Source organism: Embiotoca jacksoni, unplaced genomic scaffold, assembly GCF_022577435.1.
Source record: "Embiotoca jacksoni isolate LCO1_2020_lvr unplaced genomic scaffold, fEmbJac1.0.p SCAF_14, whole genome shotgun sequence".
Lineage (NCBI taxonomy): Eukaryota > Metazoa > Chordata > Actinopteri > Embiotocidae > Embiotoca > Embiotoca jacksoni.
This window is the reverse complement of record NW_027185274.1, coordinates 10,264,557-10,274,991: the sequence shown is the minus strand read 5'-3', so window position 1 is coordinate 10,274,991 and position 10,435 is coordinate 10,264,557. Positions and strand designations below refer to the sequence as shown.

Genomic DNA, 10,435 nt, shown 5'->3' with positions numbered 1-10,435 from the left:
GTGAGGGGTGTAGATGAGACTCGCAAGTCTATTTTTCTCTTGGATCCCGCCCTCCTGGCCTGGGGTTGGTCAGGGAAACCCAACTCCCGTGCATGGATTGGTCGGCTCTTCCCTGGACGGGGAAAATAGTCTCTCCTCACAGACACAATAAAGTTTAGAGCTGGAAGCTTGCAGGCAGTAGGCGCAAAACCAGACCTGCAATACATCTCGTCGCTGCGTTGGAGTTACAAACGGGAACCAACACAAGAAGGCGTTCAGGATTTATCAAAATGTTGGATTTTTTTTTTAACGGCAGATGCACACATTACTTTGATTGAGAAAACGCTTTTAATTACGCACAGATCTCGCAACGCTTCACTGCTGCTTTTCTGGATATTTGAAATCATTGAATGGCTCAGAGTGGGATACTGTGAACGTACGGGACTACACGCGCTCCACCTTTGCGGGACTATAAACACGCGCTGCGGTTTCCAGGGCGACCTAACCAAACTGTGGTTAAGGAGATAATTACGGTGGCAACATTTACAGAGGGCAGCCGCTCACTATCAGGGTGACCATGCCCGGGACGGTGTTGTCGCTCACCGGGGCAGCCTTGCTGCTCTTGTCCGGATTGGTCGGTCCGCTCTGCGCGGTGGAGGCTTTCGGCGATGAGGTGGAGGAAATGACCTGCGACCCGATCCGGATCAGCATGTGCCAGGGTCTCGGTTACAACGTCACCAAGATGCCCAATCTGGTCGGCAACGTGCTGCAGTCGGACGCAGAGCTGCAGCTGACCACGTTCACACCGCTCATACAGTACGGCTGCTCCAGTCAACTCAAGGTAACTGGACCTGTGTGGTAGGCAGCCAGCACATACTGGCATTACATTAGAGTAGAATAGCCGGTATGTTATTAAAAGTACACACTGAAGGTGTTACGCACATGCGCAAATTTAGCAGCGGTCCCGGTCCTAAAAAAAGCACTGCTGGATCTAGAAAGTCTGCTATATCTGTTAGTGTGTGTGTGTGTGTGTGTGTGTGTGCGTGTGCGTGCGTGCGTGTGCGCGCAAAGAGTCAGAGGAGCAGTGTGGTCCCAGAGCACATGACAGGGAGCTACTAGCAAAGACGGGACTATTCAGTGAGCTGTTCAGACTGATGGTGCCAGTGATAATGAGGAGCAGAATATATAGGTTGATTCCCATGGAGAGTTAAAATAAGTGAAGGGCTCCCTGCCTTCCCTCCCTCCCTCCTTCCTGTTGTGTCGGTCTGTCATGCTAATTTCATTGAAAATGCCGCCTCTGTCTGTTGACATTCGGAGTTCATGCCCCACACAGCAACAGCTGAATCTTCAGTGCTATATGCTGTACTGTCCTCCTGTTAACAATGGTGCCCTCAGTGTCCCCGGACAAATGCTGCTTGTTTGACTCCTGCACCATGTAAGAGAAAATAAATTGGTTCTGCGATTTTACTTTAGACCACTTTAGAAAGACTGGTGAAACAACAGAGAGGATTTTTTTTTTTTTTTTTTTTTTTTTTTTTTTTGGTCGGAGACAGAAAACAGTGTGAATTAATGGCGTTTACTTTTACAGACAGGAAAACACTTTCTCCAGTGCTCTTCTCAGTCATTCTTTTAAGGAAGTTGTCTTTGCAAGTCCACTATCTTGTCCAGAGTGGTATGTGATTTAAAATATATATATATTATAGTGTTACAGTGAATTATTGGTGTGTGTGTGCAGCTGTTTGAAAAAAGGGGTAAAAATATTTTGACATTATAAATTAATGCAGTGCTTAAGAGACATGTGAGACAACCAGACAGAACGATGAGCAACTGCAGCATAAAAACCAAACTGTTCTCCAGTTGTAAATTGTCCAGCTGACATCCCTCTCTCTCTCTCTCTCTCTCTCTCTCTCTCTCTCTCTCTCACACACACACACACACACACACACACACACACACACACACACACACACACACACACACACACACACACACACACACACACACACTAAAGAGGGGGAAAGAGGATCCTATCGCCTAACATTTGCTCTAATGGGAGGCTTCCTGACTTGTAACCGGAGCAGCTTTTAGCAGTGAAGTGACAGCACTCAGGTTACCAATGGTCGGGGAAAACACCCAGAGTGTGTTACATTTTTTTGTCACTGGTCGAGTATGTATAACTCACTGTGTGAAATTTCTGAAATTGTACAGCATGAAATTCAATATCATCTGCCTCTATAAACTTTGATGAAGAGCCGACACATAAAAGCGACCCACACATCCGTACACAGGTCAACTTTGTTCATTTTTAAATGCTGATTTAATTTCATCAGGTCACAAATTACTCAGGACAACTTGCCTGTAGTAAATCTCCGAAACAAAGATTCTTTATTTGTGGTGAGAAACTTAATACTGCCTCCAGATCAGGCAGTCTGCTCAGTTTGCAGAGATAAAGCTGCACTGCAATCCAGATATTGATCAGAGAACAGTGTGACACACTGACTTTAAAGGAAGTTCTCTGTGACTCAGACAACTGATTTTGACGTTACATAGTTCCTCACAGTCTGTAACAAGTCGTCTTTTTTGCTCACGTTATTGGCCTCTAGGTGTGGAACTGAACAGTAGCTCAGTGATTACATTTATTTGTTGTAGTTGTATTGGGTTTTTTTTAATGTCAAACATAATGTGGTGTACAGGTGCACAACTTTTACCTTGTAAATTAATGCTCACAGACAGCAAGAGTAGTATAACATTTCCCTGTTTATTTATTTCCCAGCCTTGACACCATCTTGGATTCGTGTTTCATTTCAAGGGCTGATTTCAAGCTGGGAATTTAACTATCGCTGGATCAAAGCTGCAGGCCAATAACATTTATGACCCAATACATAATTTTTTTTGTATTTTTGAAATGAAAAACAGCAGCTAACTCTTGACTCAAACACACTTTTGAGCTATCACAGAGTCCAAAGGCCTGGAGCGTATGTTTGTTCCCTTTATCTCAAGGTAGCTGAGTGAGATGTACTTTCTGCTTCTATGTATTTTCATATCGGGAGCCTTGCACAATTTTACACTCTGGCTTTGCACAGATTTCACTGTAAATGCATGAAATCGCTTAAAATTGCTACCTCCTGTAACCCCAGAGGACCTTTTCTCTCTCATCACCATTCCAACAGTCAAATGTGATTTCAGACAGTTCACTATCTTTATAACCAATGACTTAGATATCTATTTCAAAACCATTGCCATGGGATAGAGAAAACTGAGCCTTGGATTAGGGGGATTATGCAGCATTACATGGCACATGCCCTCAGTGTTGTTAAATCCACAGATTGTTTTTAAAGATGCAGAGTTGTATGTGTAACCTTGGAGCACGTTAGCGTTGGCTCTGATGTCTTCACTCAAGTCGTGAAGTTTCTTATTAGAAGGGAAAATAAAGCCCTACCAACAGAAGAGGTGATGCAATGTATTGAAAGTTAAGGTGGGGGGAAAAGCAGCAGGATGGTGAGAGGTATATGTAAGTAGATGGAGGAGCCATGTGTGGGAGTGCAGGGCGTAGCCATCTACCAGCTGTAATCCTGTTGTAATATACCGAAAGATTGGCCCACAGGGTGCTCCCAACACTGTTTCCACTGCTTTAACAAGCACTACACCGCTGACACAATTCACCTCCTGCTTCACAGTTTGATTTAACTCAAGCGGATCAAAGTCAATGAAGCACAACATTATATCATACAACTGTTACTCTCTTTCTACACTTTCAGTGTCTAAACTAAAATTGGTTTTACTATATGGTTATGTTTCGATCCTCTTACATAACTCCTCAGTATGTTTCTTCCTATTATTTGTATATACATACATACATATATATATATATATATATATATGTATATACACATACACACACACACCACATCTCTTATAATAATTCAACACGCCAATCTACACTCTTTTTATGATTTTTTTTTTTTTTTTTTTTTTTTTAATTTATTTATCAATACATGCTTTAGAGTCACTCTTTACTTTATGCTACAAACTCTCCCCACAGAATGCATAGTTTGCACACTTTTGTTAAACATACTAAGAGCAAAATCTAATTCTTTATGTCCATTTTTCTCCAGTTCTTCCTCTGCTCGGTTTATGTGCCCATGTGCACCGACAAGGTTCCCATCCCCATCGGTCCATGTGGCAGCATGTGTCTGTCTGTCAAGAAGAAATGCCTCCCAGTGCTCATTGAGTTTGGCTTCATATGGCCTGAGGTGAGTCCTATCATCATCATCATCATAAAAGCATCCTGTATATACCGACAAACATGACTTCAGGATATGTTAGAGTGACGTAGAAAATGGACAGGATATACGAGAACAAAGTATGATGTCAAAATGTATGTTGAAAATGCTGTCAATAGTATCCATTACTGCCATAGTGAGCAACCAAAATGCCTTTCCCCATCATGTTTCCTCTCCAGGTGCTCAACTGCAGCCTCTTTCCACCTCAAAACGACCACAACCACATGTGTATGGAGGGTCCGGGGGATGAGGACCAGCCCTACCAGCCTGTCCGCATTCCTCCCCACCAGGAGGAGTGTCAGGCCCTTGGTTCTGAACCCGACCAGTACACCTGGCTGAAACAGACTGAGAGCTGCACTCTCCAGTGTGGCTATGACAGCGGGCTCTACCGACGAGGGGCCAAAGTCTTCACGGACGCGTGGATGGCGGTGTGGGCCGTGCTGTGCTTCCTGTCGACCACTCTGACGGTCCTGACCTTTCTCTTGGACTCACAGCGTTTCTCCTATCCTGAAAGGCCCATCATCTTTCTCTCCATGTGCTGTAATCTGTACAGTGTTGCCTACCTGGTGAGTAGAGAATTGAATAATGTTCTGGTTGTAATGAGAAAAAAAGATGATGCTTGTTTTTGTCGTTTTCCGGGTATTAATTCAGCCGCGCATTCTTTCCCTTTTTGTTCTTTTGTGTCATTTTGCAGGTACGACTGACTCTCGGGAGGGAGCGGGTATCCTGTGACCTGGATGCTGCAGCGGTGCCAATCCTCGTACAAGAAGGATTAAAGAGCACCGGCTGTGCCATAGTCTTCCTCCTGCTCTATTTCTTTGGCATGGCCTCCTCACTCTGGTAAGCACAAAGAGACACACACCTTATTCTCATGTCAACCCTTCACCACTTTGTCTCAGTTTGACTATTGTCATCTGTTGTAGTTAATGGCCTTTGCTGGAACAATTGGAACATGAGACTTGCATCCTGTTTTCTTTAAAATCAAACTTTCCTGTCTCATAACCTCTGGACTAGTTGGATTAGTTTCCACACATACAAAAGGTAAAAGTGCCACTTTTCAGATATGTGCTGCCCTGAGGTTGCAGTGGAAACACTGCTGTCACAGCTATTTTTCTTCCTTTTCACTTGGCACATGTTTTCCTGTTCCTCCTCACTCTTCCTCTTTGGAGAAGCAGCAGACCAAGGATTTCTCTCTCCTAAAATATGATCATAACCCTCACTTATGCAACTCATGACTATCTGGTGTCATGATAATCTAATTACAACCGAGTACTGTACGTATCCTTCTGATTGGCAATGAAATAGTTACATGAAAGTCAAAGTTTTGAGAAGGTCTTGCAGTAATCAGTAGCCCAAGGTTTGCCTCGATGTCTTGTTTCCTGGACACACATGAAAGACAACCAAAAAATTGTCACAAGGAGGATTTTCCTCTTATCTCACTTTTCTTGCTTCCTTCTGCAGGTGGGTGATCCTGACCCTCACATGGTTCTTGGCTGCTGGACTGAAGTGGGGCCACGAGGCCATTGAAATGCACAGTTCCTACTTCCACATCGCGGCCTGGGCCATCCCAGCTGTGAAAACCATCGTCATCCTTATTATGAGACTTGTGGATGCAGATGACCTGACTGGGCTGTGTTACGTTGGCAACCAGCAGCAGGAGGCACTCACGGGCTTTGTTGTGGCACCACTGGCCACATATCTTCTCATAGGTAATTACAACCCAGTAATACAATTCATGTATCTATTTATATGGGATTTTTACCACATTCAACTAAGAATAGTGTGCTTATATGTATATTTCATATACACAGATCATTATTTCAACAACAACAATCAGTCAGTTCTTTCATTGCTTTATCACGAACGTGACGTTTTCTGTATCCGATGGTCCTTACATGACAGCTGTTTCGTTTCCGCCCTCCAGGCACTCTGTTCATCTGTGCAGGCCTGGTGGCTCTTTTCAAGATCCGCTCCAATCTGCAGAAGGACGGAGCCAAAACAGACAAGCTGGAGCGTTTAATGGTGAAGATTGGAGTGTTTTCTGTTCTTTACACTGTTCCGGCCTCCACGGTCATCGGCTGTTACCTCTACCAGCTCTCTCACTGGGGGGAGTTCAGGGCCAGCATGCGGGACTCATATGTGGCATCAGAGATGCTTCGAATCTTCATGTCACTGCTTGTGGGCATTACGTCAGGCATGTGGATCTGGTCAGCAAAAACTCTCCACACCTGGCAGCGCTGCTCTGCCCGCCTGCTCAGAGACAGCAGGGCCAGCCGAGGCGGCAAGAGGGCACCGGGCGAGGGCTGGATCAAACCAGGGAAAGGCAACGAGACAGTGGTGTGAGGAGAAAGAAAGAAAGAGAGAAAGAGAGAACAGACATGAACGGAGTTCTACTCGCTTTTCTCCCACGTACAGAAACTCGCTCTGCCAAAACGAAGGATGGAGAGGCCAGAGATTCAAGGGAGGAGAGGGAGATAAAAAAATGTGACACGTAGCAGGACTTTCTCCAAAAAAAGCCACTGGATGTAACGGCATCTCACAAGCTCCCGGATAGTCCCTGACTCTGTGCCTCTAACTGGGGCGAAAGAGAAATGAGGAGAACTGAATACATAAGTAGCCACAGTAGCCTCTCTACCTCTGTTACACTTCCTTTGCCCCGAGGTGGAGAAAGCAAAACAAATAAGGAAAAAGAGAGACGGAAAAGGCAGAACAGATGCACCAATATGCAGACCCGACAACAGCAATTAAGCTGAACAGCACCACGTCTACCTCTCTGTCTCTCTTTTCTCCAGAGCCTCCAGCACAAGAGACTGAACCTGCTGGATACAGTAAACCCTGATGCCGTTGTGTCTTTTTAGGGTCTTTTGAAGTTTAAAATTTTTACACTGGAGCAGATATACAGATGGAAGCTGAAGTTTCCCCAAAGCATCCGACACCTTGAGAGCCCCTTCTATGTTAAAATGAACAATTAGACAATGAAATAGCAGACCAAATGTAAAGGAAATCTTGACTATTGCCTTATATTTGCAATTTGTTCACATTTGAACTTTATTCTTATTGTACAATATAAAAGAGCAGGTCATGTTGTTGCTCTGGATTTTTGGGAAATAAGCTCTAAGCTGTTATAATGCACTATAATTATACAATATGTGAAGTGTCAGGACAGCAGTGGGGTGACTGATAGCAAATCATTATGCAGCATTCATGCATGCAGAGCGTTTAACAGGGAGAGTTTTGGTTAGTTGCCATTATGAAAACTGCAGACGAAATAAGCCCGTTCTTACGACCACTGTTAAGACAACAGAACGGGAGGTTGTTGTGTTTGAGGTAGTCGCAATGAATTCTGGGAGTACCAACTGTGCCTTTTATTGCCTCATAAAATTTGGAAGCGCTAAGGCTTCTGGGAAATTGAGGTCTTTGTGTTTTACTTCAGCAGTCTATGAGAAACCGAGCTAACCTCCAATGATGTGTGCGGTATTCGTGGAAACCCTGTACTGTATACGCTCTGGAGTTACCATGAAATCCAGGAAATTGAGTTATTCTCTCTACCCTTCTCCAAACATTGGAGCCGAGGCAGGTGAAAGAATTAGAAGTTATTAGACAATCACTCGCCAAGATACACATTTTGAAGCAGCAAGGGGCTGTCACAGGCACACGCATGTGCACATCCAGTACTGTGAAAAAAGTTTTTATATAAAAGTAAAGTGAGGATAAAAAGAATAATGCCACAAATGTTTTTTTTTATTTATCACTTGATATAAAGTGCAGTAAACAAAACAAAAACAAAAATATTTGGTGTCCATCTTTAAAACAGCACCAATTCTCTAAACCATACCGGTGCACAGTTTATTTTAAAATTACTTGGCAGGTGTTGGTTCATCTATGGATTTAGACTCAGTTACTTCTGTCTGTTCATATAATCTCAGACTGACTCTGATGTTGATCAGGGCTCTTGTCATTGAAGTTAGTTTGGGGTCATTGTCATGCTGCAGAAGGAATTCCTGACTGTTCAGACAAACTAACCTCAGCTGATATTGTGTGATGGAAATGAATCTGAACACCAAACGTGCCTGAAACTTTTGCACAGTACTGTAAACGCACATATGCACTGGTTTCCACAAACGTCCTCCACCAGCTCATCTATGACCTCATCAGGAGTAAAACAAACACCAATAATATCAGAGCATAACTATCAAACTTTAGTTGTCCGCATGTATATGTATTTTATTCCCACTCAGGCCATCACAGAAGCAGCACACTAAAATCAGCGCTAGTTTTCGTGTCCGTCTGATGGTCTCCATTGTCCCCTGCCAGCCTGTGTCTTTTCAACCTTGTCTGATACATCACGGCTCATTTCTCAGACAATCAAGTCCTACCTGGAAGAGATTTTTTTTTTTGTATATTACGTTTTTAAAATTTCACGAATGAAAGAGAAAAGATTTAAATTAATTGTCTCTAACCGTTGGCTTTGAAGAAGTTTCCGGTCATGACTCATCCCGTCTTACTGCTGCATTCACCAAATTCTGAGACTGCTCCTGTGTACCGTATATTTGCCTGACAATCTATCTCCCAAAGCTCTTGCGTTTCTGTGATGTTTTGTCCGTGTAATACATGTGGTGTGTCAGATTACGCCTTCTATATCTGAGTAGAATAATGAATACTCTGGTTTTGGGCTATTGGAATGTATAAGAGCTTGAATGACGCAGAGCTTTGTCCTTCCATGTGTCCTCTGTAACCAGAGAGTGTCTCAAACAGCCTGTCACATCTAGTTTTTAGCTTCATGTTTAGAAAGGGACTGAAAATCATTTTGGAGCTGCCTTTTCTCTGAAATATGTTATACACAAGCCTTTTTGAATTCAGATGTGCTTTTGTTTTTTTTTGTTTTTTGTGAAACCTAGAACCCCGAGAAAAAAACCCACGGTTTCTTAACCCAGCATACCTTGGCACACTTATTACATTTCCAAAGTCAAACAAACATTACATTCACTTTAAGTGAATTAAATTAACCTCTGACCACCTCCCCTCTGAGCTAATGTAGTTTCCCCTCTTAAGCTGTCTTAATGTTTTGGCTTTCTCCTCTTGTATGACCACACTGAGCTTCAGGTGACATTTCCAAACAATCACAAAATGTGCCTTGAAACCCAGTGAGTGTTTGTGCCACGCAGAGTGAAGGCTGAGAACCACTGGTGATGCAGATTTGTAAATGCTTTTGAGAAACCCAGATAGGAATCATTGCTGGGGTCAGTTCACCAACACTGATTGCAGCCTTCATGGTCTCCACTGCTCCCTTGTGTAGAAAACGTATTGTCTTGACAATGTCATCAGTGTATTGTAAAGAAATTGCTAATTTATCCTTGTAAAAAAAAGTGACAAATTTTAAAACTTTTTGTTATTTAAAAACACTTTTGTATCAGAAGATGAATAAAAACTTTTTGGTTTCCAATATGTAGGTGCAGTTATACGTTTGTTTATGTACTTTACATATGTGCATGTTTGTGTGTGTGTGTGTGTGTGTGAGAGAGAGAGTGGGGCAAAGCAGGGCTAAAGCTAAATGATTATTTTTATCTTTTTTAGTTAATTGTTCAATGATTATTCTTTAGGTCTATAGAACATCAGAAAATAGTATAAAATACCATTTAAACCCGAGGTAAGATCTCTGAATGTCTTGTTTAGCCCCCAAAGATTATTTATTGAATAAGAAAGAAGTAAATTGTCACATCTGAAAAGCTTTAACTAGAGAATGTTTTGATTTTATTTATTTGATCGATCAGCAAAATTTGTCACTTTGGAATCGAATCAACATGTACAATAACACAATGTCATATATTCAGAGCAGCCGATTTAAGGTGAAATAAGCCTCAGTGTGTCATGTATTAGTCATTTTCAAAAAGACCTTTCAGGTAAGTTAAGATCAGCATGAATGAACAAATGAATGAAAGTTCGGTTCTGGGTGCAGGCAGTAAAACGTCTTTGCACATCCTCAGAGCTGTGTTCACTTACTGGGTTGAACAATGCTGCCACCTCTTGTCTATGAGACTAATTAAGTTGTATTTCTTGATCAGCCTCAAGTGCGTTCAAACAACTGTTCGCAGCCTGTTAGCTCGACAAGTCCACACAGCAGTGTCTCTGTTTGGATCTCTTTCACATTTCATTTTACTAGTTACTCTGGGTTA

General features: G+C 42.6%; 1 protein-coding gene across 1 annotated transcript; it reads left to right on the top strand.

Moving 5' to 3' along the window:
• The first annotated feature begins 200 nt into the window (after window positions 1-200).
• fzd4 (frizzled class receptor 4) lies at window positions 201-9,696 on the top strand. The gene is made up of 6 exons (XM_069147906.1): window positions 201-820; window positions 4,095-4,232; window positions 4,442-4,828; window positions 4,957-5,102; window positions 5,724-5,971; window positions 6,187-9,696. The coding sequence occupies exons 1-6, from the start codon at window positions 557-559 to the stop codon at window positions 6,603-6,605; spliced, it is 1,602 nt and encodes a 533-aa protein (XP_069004007.1). The 5' UTR covers window positions 201-556; the 3' UTR covers window positions 6,606-9,696.
• Window positions 9,697-10,435: the final 739 nt, after the last annotated feature.